The following is a 19,242-nucleotide window of genomic DNA, read 5'->3' on the forward strand; positions in this document are numbered from 1 at the left end:
AACTGTTTGTGACTAATTGAACCCCTTTTTTCAGCCTGATAAATTTTTGCTTGCAGCATGTCTTTCATTCACACTTTGAATTATTTCTTGTCATAATCCACATGTAAGCCAGAATTCTTGAAATGACTGAAACATCTTCGATTATAAGTACCAACAGTAAATTATAACTTCTTCTAATTGATCATTTGTTTATGTCTCTTGTAGTTCTACAAACAGCAAGTTAACAGTCCTTTACTGTATAATTTATTTACCAAATTCTTCATATGTGTATGAAATTACACTTGATTATTCTGTGGTCCAGGTTGGGGATTGAACAGACAGAAATAGAAACAGATAGTGGTGAATTTTATTTGGTTGAGTGTTAGGGGAGTTCCATTTCAAGTGTTGTTTTGCAAGCTAAGAAGTATATCAATATGGTTGGAGAGCAAAACCAACTTAATGAAAAATATAGATTTTTCTTCCCCCTGTTGGTAAAATATTTCAGGCTTAGAAAAGAACATCTGCAAAGGCATCTTTTCTGCCCTATCATAAGAGGTTGTTGGATGGAAAGAAAATTTCTCATTCTTTTTTTTTTAGTTCTGCATCTCAGTGGTAAAAATATAGAATTTATCTCAGGATGTCACCACGGAACAGGTCAGTGACTAAAAATTCAGAGGGCTTCTCTCCTTGAGAAGCACTGATGTATTCAGCAAATGTCAGGCCAATCATGGTGTTACATAATACAGTGTGCTCTGTGAAAAGTGAATTTTTTGGTGCACGTGTGGTATAGAGGAAAGGCCATGTCACCAAAATGGACCAACATCATCTGGTGAGACTGAGCATATTCAGGCAATTAGATCTTTCTGAATTTTGTGAGCAAATGTAACTTTTGTCCTGGTGGCTTGCTAACTAAACAAAAGTTAAGGTTGTTTTGTGATGGGGTCACTGAAACTCTTGCCACCATAAATATTCAAAGCAGATTTCATGGAAATTCATCAGGTGGTTTTCCAGAGATGACAGTTTTAAAGGCATTAGAAGAGATTTAATTTCTTACGACTTTGAACGTAGCATGCGCACATACAACCTCTCCATCACCCCCCTCTAACCTCCCCCCTCTTAACATTTACAAAGAAACGCCCCCCTCCAGAAACTTCCGTAGGACTCGTGATGTTGTCTTTTACGGCTGGGTCCCCCTGGATCTTTATCTGCCATTATGTAAAAAAAGATGAGCAAAACAAGTCGCCCGCTAACTACGAAGCTATACCTAAGCAACACATACAGAAAACACGTAAGTCCAAGGCGTACGTAATCTACGTAACTAGGCCTGAGCTGGAAGATTTTTGATTGACAGGAAAGGGAGCAAAGCAAACGCCTCGGTCCGAGCGCTTTGATTGGCTGATGTTTTTCAGGTCCTGCCATGTCCACAGTTATTTTTTTTTTTAATTTTTTATTCTTTTAGAGACCATACATACAAGTCCACTAAAGGTCAGTATATTCATTTTATGTGAATCAGACAAATTAAACAAAAAAAGACATCCTCCATAATGCCTTTAATCAAGGGAAAGTTCTGAGTGTTTTTTGAAAAATGGTTGAGGTTCATTAGAATTATACAAGTCCTACTACTAGATAATGACTGTTCACAAATTTATCTCACGGATCTAGAATTTGTGAATATTTTTTTCAGTGACAAAACACATTAATCAACAGCACCGTAAATGTGCCAGAGGTTTCAACTGTTGCCCCTTGGTAAGACGCTAAATCAGCCATCATAACAACAACCACAAAAAAGCAACGGGAACAGGATTTCATAGTTTTCTAGGTTCCTGGAGAAAATTGTGCATTTGTTGGTAATTATGGAAAATAAAGATGGTGCGCAACTATGTACTTTCACTGAATTAAATTCAGATAGTTAGTTTCAACACTAACACAGGGAGTCTTTTATTTACAACAAGCAAAAACAGTGAGCTCCTTCTACTAACAAACATAGAGCTCAACATGTAGAGAAACACTAACTAGGAAATAAAATGACAATGACCGGAAGTTTTTTTCTTTATAAAAAGAAACAAAATGCTGTATAGGAAATTACCAAGTACATTAGGAAAATGTAAGTATTTACAAAAGGTATTTTTAACTGCAAATGTCTCGCACTTTCATCCACCCTGCTAAACAATATGAGCTTAAGGTGCCAAGCTGTGATAGTTTTGTTTAACTTAATTATTATATTAGAAAATGTTGTGAGTTTTTAAATAGGACTGCATGGTTAGTTGTGGTATTTATCTTATTTTAACCAACATATTGCAGCATCCAGGCTATATGTGGTGCTACATCAGACATGGGCTTCTCTGGTGTGGACACATCAGTCATCTTTATTTACCATCTGTGGTCACACCAGAGCCAGCATCACGACTACACTCTGAGATACTAATGTTATCTCGTGTCCAGTTTTAGCCTGCAGAGTTTGGTAAGACTTTAAAGAATTCCCACACAATCAGACAGAGTTTATAAGGTAAACATTCAAGTTTATACATGTACCCTTTTTAGGGAGAGAGAAAAAACACTTGACTGGAAGCAATAGTCAGATGATATTTACAGGTGAATGTCCTGTGAGCTCTTTGGGTTGAAGAGAATGCAGCTATTACATTTTTCCCCTACAAACTTCATATACATTTGTATACAGATTTTTCTTCATTTGGCATAAAACAACCCCAGTCATATATGTCTGTAGAAATTCTCTGGCTGGAGTTTCACCAAGGGTCTTTGCTTTCTGCTCAGCTACAAAATTGGATGAATACTAAAGTGCACAACTTACAATTAAAAGGTTTATTCCACCCAGAATACAAATTAAAAAGGTTTATTCACCCAAACAGTACTTTCTGTCCAACTACTTATACTTTAAAAGGTGTATTTCAACCCATTAGTGTTTTGTCACCAACAAGTTGAGTTTAAATGTTTATTTCACCCAAAATACTAAATTCTATTGAAGTACTTATGCTTTAAGGGTTTATTCCCTGCAAATAGTCATCTGTAGCTGAAATTTTTTTTGTTTTAAAGGCTTATTTCACCCAATATTCTATCTGTTGTCGCAGTACTTAAAGTTGTAAAGGTTTATTCCACTCAAAAAAGACTTTCTAAGAAACAAGTTATGGTTTTGAGGGTTTACTTCACCCAAGTACACAGTACTTATGGTTTCAAAGGTTTTTTCCACCCAAATCACGTTTTGTAACCAACAAGTTAAGAGTTTAAACATTTATTCCACCCAAAATACTACATTCTGTATGTTTTAATTGCTTATTCCGAGAACATTACAAAAAGTATTTTTTAATGAAAAAGTTATGGTTTTCAATGTTTATTAACACCAAAATATGACAATTATACTAAATTGGGAGCCGAAAGAGCCGGCTCTTCTTTGGGAGCCGAGCCAAAAGAACCCGCTCTCAAACGAGCCGAACTTCCCACCACTCTTTCCCAGAAATGCAGACTTTAGTTATCCAGCATAGCAGGGGGCGGTGTTGGGAAAAAAAATGGTCTTAAAAATAAAAATGGTGTTCCTAAAACCTGCCATAGACTTTAAAGGACACCTGCGGTAATGAAAATGCCGACTTTTCTGTCGCAGATAGACTTTAATGCTGCTTCTGAAAAGCAGCCATTATAAAAAAAATGATTTAAAAAAACATGGCCGTCTCTGAAGCTCCGCCCACTCTTCTAACAGCTGAGCACCTTCTTCCTGCTGCCTCCAGTCTTCCTCCTGCATCTTCACTGCTGCAACTTTATCACTGAGGCCCAGTAAATGTGGCCCGTTCGGTTCAAATAATGGCAGACACCGGGGAGGGAGACGACGAATTCCAGTTTCTACGAACGGTAAGTCAGCCACATCACAAACTTTACACAACTGCTAATGTTTCCTAACATTTAGCTAACTTAGCTAGTCTTAGAGATGCCAACAGTTTGCGAACTCTTTTCTTTGGAAAGGAGCGAGTGAGTCTCATATTTTTTGTATTAAAACAGCCATAATTGGTTTTTAAAAAATGTATAGCCTCACTCAGGATACAGACAATAGCAGCTCATTAAAATGTTGAAATTCCATCTTTGCTGCATCTTCACAAACTCACCTTCACATCAGTACTACCCTCAGTTTTAATATTGCCTACATTTTCAGTTATTGCAGTAACTTTAGAAAAAATTAAAGGAGCTAGTTTATTTAAGTTCATGCATAACTTCATAGCACATGGCCAAGGCTGTCAGTTAAAAGTTTCCTGTTCTCATTTTTATTAAAGTGGTAATGTTTTATTCAAGTGTAAGTATAAATAATATAAATATATGAAGTAGGGGGTAATTTAACTTTTAGGGTTCCGCTCCCAGTAGTATGATTTGCTATCTTCATCACTTGGTTTAGTCAGTAACTTAAAAAAGGCCACAAATGGCTTTTCTTATCCTTGCTGCAAGATTCTGTCATTGTATCCCAGTTGCAAGTTGTCCTCTCACAGCTTGTAATCTTTGCCCTTTGATAAGGGCACGTCACAAACAGAGTGTCTGGTGTGGAAATGAGACACACACTTACACAGGCAGGGATGCAGATGGCTACTGAACCCAGTACACAGATTGGAGCAAAGTCATTTGGCGAGATCGATCCATGATATGCCTGTCAGACATAATTACATCAAATACTTTTTGATGTAAATTTTTCAGCAGAGGTGGGAGGCCACCACGGATCCTGATGAATCTTGTCTCATGATCAGTTTAGTTAGTAGATGACAGGAGAAGCATACTGTAATAGCCTCGCTGATTAAATTGATGGCATTTCTTAAAATAGCATTGCTACTTGGTTTATGTTATTAAAATGTGTTCTTTTTTTATGATGTTAGCAGCAGTGGTCTCTCTTTGAGGCAGAATGGTACACTATCGCTATAAAGTGAATCTATTGAAATATATACCAGCGTCACAAATTCCAAACAAGACACATGAAAGCGCTGTTTGATCTGAATGAACTTGCACTTCTACTTGCAAGGACTTGGGACATGTGGATTAACTTTTACAGCATGGCGAATTTTCACTTTCCAAATGTACCTTGAAGAAGCGCTAAGTCCTCTGGCAATCAGAATGCCCCACAGTGCCTCAGTGTTGGGCTGTGTGTTTGACTGATTGCAGAGTACTGCTGATATGAGGAGTGGAAAGAAGGGTGAATTAGGGGTCAGCCAGTGCAGGAATCTTCCCAATATGGAGGTTTGCAGCCTGAGCACAGAGAGGTGTCAGTAGTCCAGGCTGGACGTTGGAGACCTGTCGTCTGTTGTCCTTTTCTGTGGTTCCTTAAATAGACAGAGAAACCTAATTCGTTTGACGTGGTCTACGTGGCATTTAAATGGAGATAAGATAAATGTATAAGTGACATAAATCTGCTGTACATGCACTTACAAGGCTGCTTGTATAGAAGTCATGTCAGTTGCTTCCACTCAAATACGTCTCAGACATAAGTATGCTCCTGAGATAGTTTTAGTGTTTTGTTTTAAAAGCAAAATGGAAGTAAATTGCTCTGTTGGGTCACTGCGCCCTGAGATGTTTACTTCTCGAAAAAAATCCATTAATATGATATGAGAGTCAGTGGAGATTTAAAGTGTCCCTTGGCCAAAACTGCTTCAGAGCCATTTTCATAATTAAAAAGAGTAGATTTCTAAGGGAACACCAAGTCCTGGGTTTGTTTTTGGCATGATGAAGGCCTTTAGTTGATCCCAATCATCTGAGGTTTTCACAAACAAAGCAACTGAGTTTCACACTGTGAATATGTGTTTTTTCCCACTTGACAACTTTTGCTTAGTTACTGTCGTCATCTTCATGTGTGTGCTTGTGTGTGTTTTTCTCAGGGAGATGAGGTGGTTTTGCAGAGTACCTTCACCTCCCAGGAGGAACATGTGAAGCTCTGTCTTGCTGCTGAAGGATTTGGCAGCAGACTTTGCAGGCTTGAGCCCACCTCTAACTGCAAGGTAAAAAGCTCCACCTCAGTGGAGCAAAAGGCTGGGATGATGCATATTCCCTGAAAAGTTTCAGAATATATTACCTGTACAAAATAATGCATATTCTGTATGTTTGACCCAAGATACAATATGTAGCAGTTGAACATTCTGACTATAAGATTTGAAACTAGTGCATCACAAAAAGTTGTAATACAAGTTCGCATCTGTTTGTCTCTACATAAATTTTAATGAATTTGTGCTAGTTGCATTATGCTACATTGTTTACAAGTTTCTTTCTCCATAGTTTTTATCTGCTAATTGACAGCCAAACTGATTAGTATTCAGCATATAAAGTGTGTCTGTGATTTATTGTCTTAGGTGCCAGATTTTCTCCCTTTTCCTCCCAGGTTGCACTGCCCAGTTCCCAGTTTGCTGAGAATTTGGTGTCAAACTGCAATGCTCTCTTGTAAAAGAAGCAGACGGACATGAAATTACCTCAGACATCCAGTGTTTTGTCTTTTCATTTCTACCAGAATGTTCCACCAGATTTGTCTGTATGTGGCTTTGTCCTGGCTCAGTGCCTCTCTGTCCGAGCCCTGCAGGAGATGCTGGCCCACAGCGAGCACCTGGCTGCAGAGGTGAGAATCTCGTCGTCTTTTCTATCTCAGAGCCTCTTAATATTCCAGTCATCCATTAGCTGTGCCTGCTTTATCCTGTAGAGCAGGGGTCGTCAAGTAGATGTGGCTTCTGGCCAAAATGTTTGTAAACAATGGAACAGCAGGCCAACCTGCGGGGGGGTGCGGAGCGGGGGGGGGGGGTTGCGGGGTGATACCGTGAGCAGCGGATCTTCTACAGCTGATCGCTGCTGCTTGGGACACACGTCTCAATTCTGATCACAGATGTATTAAAAATGACTCCCGAGACACACACATGTTTTGCACACACTGTTGCTCAGTGAAATCTCGCTGGTACAACCGTGTCCGACCAGTAGCGCAAACGCGGAAATTCCCAACAGCAGCCGACCACGCAAGTTTCGTGTTGCGGTGACGGACTGGCTTGGCTCTGTGCCAAATTAAATTTTCAAAATCATCTGGTGGGCCAGATATTATTCCTGACGGGCCAGTTTTGGCCCACGGGCCGCCAGTTGCCAACCACTGCTGTAGAAGGTCACAAAGGGCTCCATGTTATCCCAGCTCATGTTAGGTGGGAGGGTGGATACGCCTTTTACAGGTTCCTGTTTATCACTTTGATAACTAACAATTAACATCTACTTCCAGTTTAGGATCACAAATTAACCTAATTGTGCATGGCTTTTGACTGTTGGAAGAAGATGGAGCACCCAGAGATCATTCAGGCAACATGTAAACTCAAACTGACCAGTAGATCGATAGTAGTCAACAGTCCTAACCACTGTGCTCCTGTGTTGCCGATCTTAATGTTAATGGGACATATTTGCCGCCCGGCAAACATCGTTTTCCGGAAGGTATTGTTTTGAGCTGCATGGTCTTGGTTGGTTGGTTGCTTGGTTGCTTGTTTGTCTGTAACAATTTGGTTTCCGTGCCATAACTCGATAAAATATTGATGTAGCCTCACCATATTTGGTACACAGGTGTACCATAATAAGACACAGGTCAAGTTCGCATTTGGTGACCTTGGCCTCATTTTCAAGGTCACAGGGGTCATCTTTGTCGCCGGGCGGTCCAAGTTTGGTAAAACTTCTTGTTTTATTTTTTGTTTTGTCAGTCTCGTTGAGCCATTTGTGTCGCATAATTTAATTTCAAAATACTATAGCTCACTATATGTTGCCAGTTAATCGTATTTGGCAGCTTCATTGCACATTAAGTATGTTGTTGCTTCCACCTCTCAGTGAGGTCGAGAAGCATATGGCTTTCACCCAACCAATCAACGAAGATCACTCTACGTTACAGCGCACTACATCATGGCATTTGACCAATCAGCAGAGCCCTGGAACATATCAAACTTTCTCTTTTCTCCAAAGTTGGACAAAGACAGATGTGTGGCTTGGTCCTCTTCCTTATTTGTGGTTGAAACATCAAAACTAACCATGTTTAGTTGACGAAGCTCACACATTTTATGGTTGAGTAGTTGTGCTCAGTGATGATATATACATTTCTTGAATTTTTTTATCACTAATGGGCAAGGAACCATGTCTGGTAACTTCATTGACCTTGAATTTCAACATGAAAAATAAAAATTTCGAAAAATGTCACAAAAGGAGAAAAAAAAAGTCATATGTCCTCCAGTAACATTAGGGTTGAAATTTTGAATTTAAGATTATTTCGATGAGTGCCCTTTAAAAGCTTAATGTATGTTATTTAGCTTAAACATACTTTTCTGTGAACTGTTGGCCACAGTCCTCTGAAGAGGGATTTTATCTGAGATGCTATTTGGGAGGAAGTTGGTCTTTATTTATTTGTCTGGATCTAAGCACAGTTTTACATTAACATATAAGTAATTAAAAACTAGAACAGCAGGTGTTTAAGTCAGGTAAACTCAGCAAAATAACTAGAGAACAAAGTGTTAAAAGGGAAACATTGTATGAGATGCAGCATGCAACTCTGTCCAGTACACTTTCTGTCAAATCCAGCAAACATCCACTCACAGTTAGCTTGCTGCCTGTTCAGCTTGAGTGCAAGATCTGGCATTCGTACACAGCCCTGGCTCTACAAATGAGAAGAAGCGATTCATACTAACCAGACAACACTATTCTTGTAAGTCCTGTACGCGTACATACTTGTGCACATTTGTTCTTGTGCACAGGAGAGGAGTGAAGAGATGAAAAAGGAGATAAGTAGAGAGGAGACAGAAGTGTCAGCAGTCTTTCTTCAAAATCTGCTCCGGTTTTAATGTTTGTTAATGCTTAAATTGATTGTTTTTTGTTTGTTCATTTTTGTTCTTGTTTATATTGATGCCATTTTAAATGTCCACATACTGATGGTGATTTCCAGGTGGGAGCTGGAGGTAACCATCGCACTCTACTGTATGGCCAGGCAGTGCTGTTCCTCCACTTATACAGTGGCATGGTGGGTCATCTTTATGTAATGCAGGAATTAGACAGAGTATTTCAACAGTATCATTGACTTTTTTTTAACATATCTATTTATTATATTTGCTGAACATCTGCATCTGTTGTTTATTTCATTCACAGTATCTCAGCTGCTTGTCCTCATCTCAGTCTTCAAATGACAGGCTGGCTTTTGATGTTGGTCTGCAAGAGGATAAAGCAGGTGTTTGGTGTTAGACCTCTTTAACCAGATCAGGGTCGTTTTGATTGTTTGTGTCTGAATGATTCTAATATCATTTTGTGTTTTTTGTGAGCTCAACTCTGAGTACAGTGTTTGTGGTTTCACACTTTTCCTTTGTGTATATTTCCTCTCAGGTGAGGCCTGTTGGTGGACCGTCCACCCAGCATCCAGGCAGAGGTCAGAGGGTGAGAAGGTGCGTGTTGGAGATGACCTCATATTGGTCAGTGTTTCTTCTGAGAGATATCTGGTGAGTCAGTAAAAAAGTACATATTTTCTTTATTCCTAAATGACAAAGAATACAGTTTGAATATTTCCAACTATATGAAATGTCAGACACTCTAGCTACTTACAGAAATGATGAAATGCTACTAATTAAGCATTTGAAGTTGGGAACTCGTGTATCCTTTCCTTCTGTTTTTCTCTCTATCATTCAGTAGCATTTTTTCCATCAAACTACCATTTCTATGTCATTGCTTTCATTTTCTTTGATTTACACAGTATTTGGCAATCTGTATTTTCTCTGTGTCTGATGAGTTGTTTAGCATAATGGCTTATGATAACAGCTATTGTGGCAGAAAAATCAGAAGCTGTATTTGTTGTTGATGAGCCCATTTTGCTTATTACCGTTTTCTTCCTTCCCAGCATCTCTCCTTTGGTACTGTATTTGACAACAAAGGCTTGAGTGACAGTCTGATTGTTGATGCGGCCTTCCAGCAGACTCTCTGGAGTGTTGCTCCCATTTGCTCTGGAGGTGCAGTTGCTCAAGGCAAGTTTCTTTTCTCTTTGCTCTCTTCTAGTAAATTGAAAAAAAAAAGATTAACTTCTCAAATGATTATGTTTTGTTAAAAAAATATGTCTCAAAAACTTTTCAGACGCGACACCTCTACCCAGCAGTCCACACTTAAAAACTCATATCGACAAAATAAAAGCATCTTTTGAAAATTTAAAGCAAATCAAAAACTGAAATCCAAAGTTTATTCAGCCTCTAATTATAATATTACTTTGTAGATATCTCTTCAGTAGCTGTCACAGCTTCATATCTTTTTGGGTAAGCCTCTACAAGCTGTGCACACCTGGATTTGGGCAGTTCTGTCCCATTCTTCGTGGCAGATCCTTTCAGCTTCCAACAGATTGGATGGGAAGCATCTGTGAACAGCTATCTTTAGGTCTCTCCACAGATGTTTGAGGGGTTTAGATCTGTTCTTTGGCTGAGCTACTCAAGGCCAGTTAGAAACCGGGCCTGAAGCCAGTCCGGTGTTGTTTTGGCTGTTTGCTTTGGGTGATTGTTGCTACACTCTGGAGCAGGTCGCTGAATCTGCTAACCGACATTGATGCTCAGCGTTCTGCCCAACAAATGCAAGTTTTGTGTCATCAGACTACAGAATGTGCTTCCTCTTGCTCTCAGTCTTTTAAATGGCATTTCACTCACTTCAATAGAGCTGCCATGTCCTTCTACTCAGAGTGGCTTTCATCTAGCTGCTCTACCATGAAGGCCTCATTAATGGAGCGCTCCTGAGATATTCATTTTTCTGACAGGTTGTCACTTCTTTGAAGAGGACTTTTACAGCTCTGTTACAGTAACTGTTCGGTTCTTGATCACCTCTGTCGCTGGTGTTTGTCTGCTGACAAGATTAAACAAAAACCACTAATTTGAACTGCATAAAACTCATTGGAGATTTATATTATATCATGGAAACACAAAGAACCTTTTAAATTTTAGTGCAGATTCAGACCAGTTATGTTCAAATTTGAGATATGACAGTGGCCTTGTGTACTCTCTGAGTGCTCATCTAGTTTACTCGATTTGGCCGGATGGCAAAATGTAGGACGAGGTGGTTCCAGACTTCCATTTCATAATTATTGAGGCCATTGTGCTCCTGGCAACATTCAAAGCTTTAGAAATGGTGTCTACCCATGCCATGATCTGTGCTACTTGTAGTTCCTTGGACTTCATAACTTGGTCTTTTTCTTGAGATGTGTTGTGGATTGTCAGATCTTTAGATACAATGTCCAATCTAATCTGTTTGCCACTGATGGATTCTCCCATATGCCAGCAATTATTAAGGGGAATAGAATAAACCCTAAAACTAAAAAACAAAATCATTCGTTTCAATGTAGATTTTTATTGAACTGGCAGGAATTTTTAAAAACATCGTTTTACTCTGTCATTATGGGTGTGATTAAAGGGAAAAGTGAAAGAGGTCTGAATAGTTTATGAAGCAAATGTACACTGTAAAAGCCAAATAGGCATACAGCTTTGTGGGAAGGCCTTCTGTTTTACTAAATGACAGTGGAAATGAGTCAAATCAAGTTGCAAATGTTCAAACACAGATTTTAATGATGCTCGTTAGTCAGCGCAACAGCGGCACATAAAATTATCATAACACATACCCTCTGTGCTATTTCTCTCCTATTTTACTTGTTTGGACATGAGTTATAGGCAACACTTATAAAGCTTTTATATCCTGTTTTAAACACACAGTGAAGGTCTCTTCCAGTACAGGACAGTGTTTACATTTTTATTTGTATGCTAATTCTAGGTTACCTGAAGGGGGGCGAAACACTGCGGTTACTCCACGGCCACAGTGCTGCATGTCTGACTATTCCCTCTACAGAGCAGGGAGAGGAGCTTCAAAGGTCAGTTGGAAAGCCCAGCCTCCTCCCATGTCAGCTGGAGAAAAATGTCCTCTACTTCTGTGACCACGTCTGTTTCCTTAATCTAGGATAATGCATTATGAGATTGGATCAGTGTCCAGCCATGCCCGCTCTCTCTGGAGGCTAGAGATTCTGCGTGTTGTGTAAGTGTACAGGGAATAGGATGATCCACTCACTTGCTGTTTCAACAGATATGCATTATTGTTTTTAAGATGCATTTTTTTTCTCCACATGTGCTTTTAAGTACAATTTTAGTCTCAAGCTGTTGTTTTAAAGTTAATAACGTTAAAATACCACAAGAGCACATTGTTTGATTGTTGTTAAGACCATAGAAGTCGCTCAATTGCACATACTGCTCCTGCTTATATCTGGAGCAATGCCCAGGTTTTGTGTTCCTGCTGCTCTTTCTGCAAATAAAGGTTGTACAGAGTTGCTGGAACTATATGTGATATCACCGGTCCAGGATGGAATTACGGGTGTGTCCCCTAGTGTGACATTTCAAGAGTAAAGAGGAAAAACTAAGTGTTGTAGCCTATTCAGTTATCTTCAAAGGAAACCAAAAGCAACAATAAAAACCCCACAATGCTCTTGATATTCTCTAGCTGGAGTGGTCGGCATACGTGCTGGGGCCAGCCGTTTAGACTGTGCCATGTGACTACTGGGAGGTACCTGGGTCTCACGGAGGACAGAGGCCTCCATCTGGTTGATCGGGACAAGGCAGACATCAACACAACCTCCTTCTGCTTCAGATCATCGAAGGTCAGGAGTGACGTGGGAAACACCCTGGACATTTTTAGTGCTGCTGTGATCCAATCCCAGTCTGAAAATTTAACAGTGCAGCCTTTTTTCAGCTCATAATCATAAAAGTTTAATAATAAAGAAGCATTTTTGTTCAATGAAACGTAATAATGCATGATAATGGATTTTTGCCCATAGGAGAAGCTTGACACCGGCATAAAGACTAATGGCGATGGCATGGGAACCCCAGAGATCAAGTACGGAGACTCCATTTGTTACGTCCAACATGTAGACTCTGGACTCTGGTTGACCTACCAAGCTGCTGACGCCAAGTCTCGTACAGGAGGTTCTCAAAGAAGGGTAAACCCTTAGATTAAATATTACTGCTTTTATAAGACAGTCACCATTGATTAACCACTTTTGTAAGGTTTATTGACAACAGCATTTTAACATGTTGAAAGAATCTGTTGGAAATAATTTTAAATCATTTGGTTTCAGGCCATTTTGCACAGTGAAGGTCACATGGACGATGGACTGACGCTTTCTCGTTCTCAGAGGGAAGAATCTCACACTGCCAAGCTAATCCGGAGTGCTACTCACCTCTTCACTCGCTTGATAAGGTACTAAATGCTGGATTAGGACCTTCAGTCATTCGAAGACAGCACACTGACAGAGCCATGCTTCTGCTAACATAGTGAAAATTGTAAAGTTTTGCTCCATGAAAATGACTGGTGTGAAATAATAAACTAAATGTCCAGCTGAGAACAGGTTGATGGCGCAAATTTGTTGGGCTGGACCCGAATATCTGAATATTCGGTCGTTACGGTGGTATCCCAATATTTATTTTGAGATCGCAACCTCCGACAGGGTTGGGATCCGAATATTCGGCTTGTTCCTTTGTCGTCTTCTCTTTTCTTCTTCTTTTGTCATGAGTTTTGGAATGCTTCCATAGCAGCGTTTCAGAATACTGAGAGAATGCTGTTAGGGACTTTAAAAAAAAAAGTTCTTTCTTCTGCACTGAGAGAGAAATAACTTGTGTCTTTGGTACCGTCTCAAACTATTTTTGTAAAAAACAGAAAATATTTTTATAGACCAAAATTGTAAATTTGACACGAGTTTCACAATCAAATTGACCCTTGATTCAGATACACACGTGGACAAAATTGTTGGTACCCCTCAGTTAAAGAAGGAAAAACCCACAATTCTCACTGAAATCACTTGAAACTCACAAAAGTAACAATAAATAAAAATTTATTGAAAATTAAATAATCAAAATCAGCCATCACTTTTGAATTGTTGATTAACATAATTATTTAAAAAAACAAACTAATGAAATAGGGCTGGACAAAAATGATGGTACCCATAACTTAATATTTTGTTGCACAACCTTTTGAGGCAATCACTGCAATTAAACAATTTCTGTATTTGTCAATGAGCGTTCTGCAGTTGTCAACAGGTATTTTGGCCCACTCCTCATGAGCAAACAGCTCCAGTTGTCTCAGGTTTGATGGGTGTCTTCTCCAAATGGCATGTTTCAGCTCCTTCCACATATGTTCAATGGGATTCAGATCTGGGCTCATAGAAGGCCACTTTAGAATAGTCCAACGCTTTTCTCTCAGCCATTCTTGGGTGTTTTTGGCTGTGTGTTTTGGATCGTTGTCCTGTTGGAAGACCCATGACCTGCGACTGAGACCAAGCTTTCTGACACTAGGCAGCACATTTCTCTCCAGAATGCCTTGATAGTCTTCAGATTTCATCGTACCTTGCACACTTTCAAGACACCCTGTGCCAGATGCAGCAAAGCAGCCCCAAAACATTACTGAGCCTCCTCCATGTTTCACCGTAGGGACAGTGTTCTTTTCTTCGTATGCTTGGTTTTTGAGTCTATGAACATAGAGTTGATGTGCCTTACCAAAAAGCTCCAGTTTGGTCTCATCTGTCCAAAGGACATTCTCCCAGAAGCTTTGTGGCTTGTCAACATGCATTTTTGCAAATTCCAGTCTGGCTTTTTTATGAGTTTTTTTCAGCAGTGGTGTCCTCCTTGGTCGTCTCCCATGAAGTCCACTTTGGCTCAAACAACGACGAATGGTGCGATCTGACACTGATGTACCTTGGCCTTGGAGTTCACCTTTAATTTCTTTGGAGGTTGCTCTGGGCTCTTTGGATACAATTCCAACGATCCGTCTCTTCAATTTGTCATCAATTTTCCTCTTGCGGCCACGTCCAGGGAGGTTGGCTACTGTCCCGTGGGTCTTGAACTTCTGAATAATATGAGCCACTGTTGTCACAGGAACTTCAAGCTGTTTAGAGATGGTCTTATAGCCTTTACCTTTAAGATGTTTGTCTATAATTTTTTTTCGGATGTCCTGGGACAATTCTCTCCTTCGCTTTCTGTTGTCCATGTTCAGTGTGGTACACACCTTTTCACCAAACAGCAGGGTGACTACTTGTCTCCCTTTAAATAGGCAGACTGACTGATTATGAGTTTGGAAACACCTGTGATGTCAATTAAATGACACACCTGAGTTAATCATGTCACTCTGGTCAAATAGTTTTCAATCTTTTATAGAGGTACCATCATTTTTGTCCAGGCCTGTTTCATTAGTTTGTTTTTTTAAATAATTATGTTAATCAACAATTCAAAAGTAATGGCTGTTTTTGATTATTTAATTTTCAATAAATTTTTATTTATTGTTACTTTTGTGAGTTTCAAGTGATTTCAGTGAGAATTGTGGGTTTTTCCTTCTTTAACTGAGGGGTACCAACAATTTTGTCCACGTGTGTAAGGATAACACTTGATGCATAACATGGGTCAAAAGATACCCATATTCCATTGAATATGGGTATCTTCTGACTCTTGATGTGCATCAAAGAGTTAAAGCCAGTATCATTAAAACGCAAAAAGATTTTTGAAGTCCTGTAATTTAAGGCTAAAAAAACAGATCTCATATTTTTTTTAGGAAACTGGATGGCTTTAATCAAGAAGGAAACCTTCCCTCTATCAGCCTGCCAGTAGAGATAGTGAAACACAGTCTGCAAGATCTAATAAACTACTTCCAGCCACCACTTGATGGACAAAGCCATGAAGCTAAACAGAACACCATGACAGCGCTGAAGAATCGGCAGAACATGTTTCAAGAAGAGGTAAATCTAACACGTGTTAATGAGTAAATTGGTCCTCCATGTGATTTGTTGCACTGCTCCATAAGTATACCATGTTTTCCTCTCAGGGCGTGATAGATTTGGTCCTAGATTGTATTGACCGTCTTCACCAGTCTAGCAGTCCTTCTCATTTTGCTGAAGCTCCTCAGAGTGACACAGGAGAAAAGTGGGAGACCATCCTAAACCATTTTTATGAGCTCCTGGGTGAGAATTAACACATCCTGCAAGTATAGTGGGCTCAATGGTACTTTCTTACACATGTCAAAGGGCTACACATTTTTCCTCTTTAACATCTACCGATCTCCTAATAACCCATTCAGATGCAGATTTTTTTCAAGGTTGCCTTCTTTTTTCCCCTTCAGCCGCTCTGATCCGGGGAAACCGTGTGAACTGTGCACATTTTTCAGGTTCTCTCGACTGGCTCATTAGCAGGCTGGACCGGCTGGAGGCCTCTTCTGGTGTGTTCGATTCAGTTGCAATCCAATTTTTCAGTTGTTTTCATAATACATTCATGCTATGATGTATTTATAAATACATTTCAGTTCTTTCACATCACTGATTTCGTAGTGAAATATTTAAGACATATTCTGTCATCTGCTGTGCATCATATTTAGCATTACTTACCTCAACATTATAGAAAAATATGGAACTATAGAGGTTAAATATGGGGTATCTTCCATGCATTAATGAGCATTTGCATTTTCAGGAGTCTTGGAGGTTTTGCATTGTGTTTTAGTGGAAAGTCCCAAAGCGCTCAACGTCATCAAAGACGGACACATTCAGTCTATCATCTCATTTCTAGACAAGCATGGATGCAACCACAAGGTAGAGTGTGTCGAAGAATTTTAACTGTGTTCAGAATAAAAATCTTGAGATGCAATGTGCATGTTATTATAAATAGCTGCACAGTGACGTAGTGGTTAGCACTTTCGCCTTGCAGCAAGAAGATCCCCGGTTCAAATCCCGGCTTGGGCCCGGGATCTTTCTGCATGCAGTTTACATGTTCTCCCTGTGCATGCGTGGGTTTTCTCCGGGTACTCCGGCTTCCTCCCACCGTCCAAAAATATGATGAGGTGAATTGGATACTCTAAATTGCCCGTATGTGTGAATGTGAGTGTGATTGTTTGTCTGTATATGTAGCCTTGCGACAGACTGGTGACCTGTCCAGGGTGTCCCCTGCCTTCACCCGAGTCAGCTGGGATAGACTCCAGCACCCCCCATGACCCTAGTGAGGATAAAGCAGTGTATAGAGAATGGATGGATGGATGTTATTATAAATGATTTCAGCAAAATGACCAGTTATTGGAATTATTGTTATGTATTTACAGGCTACAGTAGCTAGTTTAAATTTAGATTTGTGATGAAAAACACATCATCATAGTGGAAATGACTCTGAATGCAGTTGCAGTTCCAACATGTTTCAAGAACGTTGAGACAAGTATTGCAGCTGTTAGCAGCTATAATAGTGGTTTACGAGCTGTTTCCTATTCCCGGGCATCATTTCCATTTGTTTATTGAGCTGTTGCTGCCTGAAGTGCTGACAGGTTGTGTTCCAGGTGCTGGAGATGCTGTGCTCTCTGTGTGTGTGCCATGGTGTGGCGGTGCGATCCAATCAGAACCTCATCTGTGACATCCTGCTGCCAGACAGAGATTTGCTACTCCAAACACGTCTGGTTAATCAGGTCACCAGGTAATTTAGAACCTTTTCTCTGAATAGGGCTGCCTTTTTTGTTTCGGCTCAGTCATTCGCCTCGTTTCATTCTGTCTTACTCTTTTTCTATTCAATATTTTCCTGAATTCCTCTGCATTTTGACTTGTCTCATTATTTTCTTTCAGAGTACACATAAACAGACACAAAAGTTACTCAAAACACATTTACTTTTGTGATTAGTTCAAACAGATGGGGATTTTGAAATATGGCTGTGGTGCATCAAGGGCATCTTCCAATATTCTATCCTTGCTTTTTAAAATTTTTATAGGATCGCTGAATGGGAGCCCTCTGTCTCTGGCTCTTCTCATGCTTGTTCCTGCATTTGTTTTCCATCTGTAAAGCATCCACATCCTTGATACAAGAAATGCTTTAGATTTCTCTCCAGCACAGCACTCAGCTTTTCTCTGTTGGACATTACTGAAGACTTACTTCCCTCTTTCACTGCTGTCTTTTCATCAGCTGCACTGTTTCTTTTTGTCTGAATAGATCAGACCAATAATGTCGATGGTGGAGCACAGATGTTCAGTCTCAGCCTTTTTCAGTGAGACGCTAAAAAAGTTTCCCGCTGCCTGAGGTGGTTTCACTGAACTGAGTCAATCTTTGGACATTCTTTATCCAGTTTCATCATGCTTCACGTTCTCTCAATATTTTGGCCCGCTGTGCCAGTCTGATCTTGGAGGCAGTCTCCATTTCCCGTTTCCTTTGTGCTTGTTTTTTTGTCTTCTTTTATTCTCTCTCTCTCTCAATCTGCTCTTTCTCTGTAAGCAGCTGCCTTCTTTTATCATGCTTTTCTCCATCAGCCCTATCCATTTTATTCCTCAGGCCTCACAGCTTATTTTGTCTCATATTCCTCACACCTGCTCAGTCCATTCCCCAGCTCTCTCTTCCTCCTGAAGCATTTCTTGTTCCATCACTTTTACTTTTTGTTCATCTAAATGCTTCATTAGTACATCTGCTTTCATTCAGATTTCATTTATCTCGTCAATTTTCTTTCTTTTCTCCATCTTCTCTTCCTCGCCCACCGCAGTTCGCCAATTCTCCCAGATGCTCTTTTGTCTATTCTTTTTTCCTGTCCATTCTTTTCATCCATTTTTATCACGTTCCACTTATCATTTTACACCTCATTTTTCAATCGTCGCTTGCTCAAAATGTTAAAGGTTCTGATTCAGAGCGAATAGTTGATATGCTTGATTTCTTCATATGATTTGAGTAACATTTTAACTGGGAGATTCTGACTAAAACTGACTTGGAACCACCAGCTAAGCTCTAGTAGAGACGCTTCCTCACTCTGTTGGAGTTGGTTGCTTGATCCTCTCTGAGTGTACAGTGGCGTCATGAAATTATGCATCTTTACCTTCTAAACAATCTTGTACTGAAGTGTGCAAGAAAAATGCTTGAACTGTACAATATATTTTTCAAAATATTGTACTAAAAATATTGTACTCTCAACAACTGTAATTCACCACAATCCTCAATCCTTTCTGACTCTTTTTGTGTTTCTTTGGTTCTGTCTGCGACACGACTTCACCACAGCATGAGACCAAACATCTTCCTGGATATGGGAGAAGATTCAGCCCAGCATCGGAAGTGGTACTATGAGTTGGTTGTGGATCATATCAACCCCTTCCTTACTCCTGAGCCCACACACCTGCGTGTTGGCTGGGCTTGCACTAATGGCTATCAGCCCAGGCCCACAGGAGGAGAGGGCTGGGGGGGCAACGGAGTGGGAGACGACCTCTGCTCATACGGCTTTGATGGGCTTTACCTCTGGTCAGGTGAGGATGAG

At 40.0% G+C, this 19,242-nt stretch overlaps 1 protein-coding gene across 1 annotated transcript in view; it reads left to right on the top strand.

Moving 5' to 3' along the window:
• The first annotated feature begins 6,375 nt into the window (after nucleotides 1-6,375).
• ryr2b (ryanodine receptor 2b (cardiac)) overlaps nucleotides 6,376-19,242 on the top strand; it is a 64,356-nt gene continuing 51,489 nt past the window's right edge. The window contains exons 1-16 of the mRNA XM_051960076.1: nucleotides 6,376-6,562; nucleotides 8,894-8,968; nucleotides 9,094-9,172; nucleotides 9,325-9,437; nucleotides 9,833-9,986; nucleotides 11,731-11,827; nucleotides 11,914-11,988; nucleotides 12,448-12,604; nucleotides 12,782-12,943; nucleotides 13,082-13,203; nucleotides 15,544-15,727; nucleotides 15,814-15,949; nucleotides 16,108-16,203; nucleotides 16,452-16,570; nucleotides 17,302-17,435; nucleotides 18,990-19,231. Coding sequence (XP_051816036.1) covers nucleotides 6,410-6,562; nucleotides 8,894-8,968; nucleotides 9,094-9,172; nucleotides 9,325-9,437; nucleotides 9,833-9,986; nucleotides 11,731-11,827; nucleotides 11,914-11,988; nucleotides 12,448-12,604; nucleotides 12,782-12,943; nucleotides 13,082-13,203; nucleotides 15,544-15,727; nucleotides 15,814-15,949; nucleotides 16,108-16,203; nucleotides 16,452-16,570; nucleotides 17,302-17,435; nucleotides 18,990-19,231 — 2,098 coding nt within the window. The 5' untranslated portion in view covers nucleotides 6,376-6,409. The remainder of the gene's footprint in view (nucleotides 6,563-8,893; nucleotides 8,969-9,093; nucleotides 9,173-9,324; nucleotides 9,438-9,832; nucleotides 9,987-11,730; nucleotides 11,828-11,913; nucleotides 11,989-12,447; nucleotides 12,605-12,781; nucleotides 12,944-13,081; nucleotides 13,204-15,543; nucleotides 15,728-15,813; nucleotides 15,950-16,107; nucleotides 16,204-16,451; nucleotides 16,571-17,301; nucleotides 17,436-18,989; nucleotides 19,232-19,242) is intronic.

Source organism: Acanthochromis polyacanthus, chromosome 15, assembly GCF_021347895.1.
Source record: "Acanthochromis polyacanthus isolate Apoly-LR-REF ecotype Palm Island chromosome 15, KAUST_Apoly_ChrSc, whole genome shotgun sequence".
NCBI classification, from domain to species: domain Eukaryota; kingdom Metazoa; phylum Chordata; class Actinopteri; family Pomacentridae; genus Acanthochromis; species Acanthochromis polyacanthus.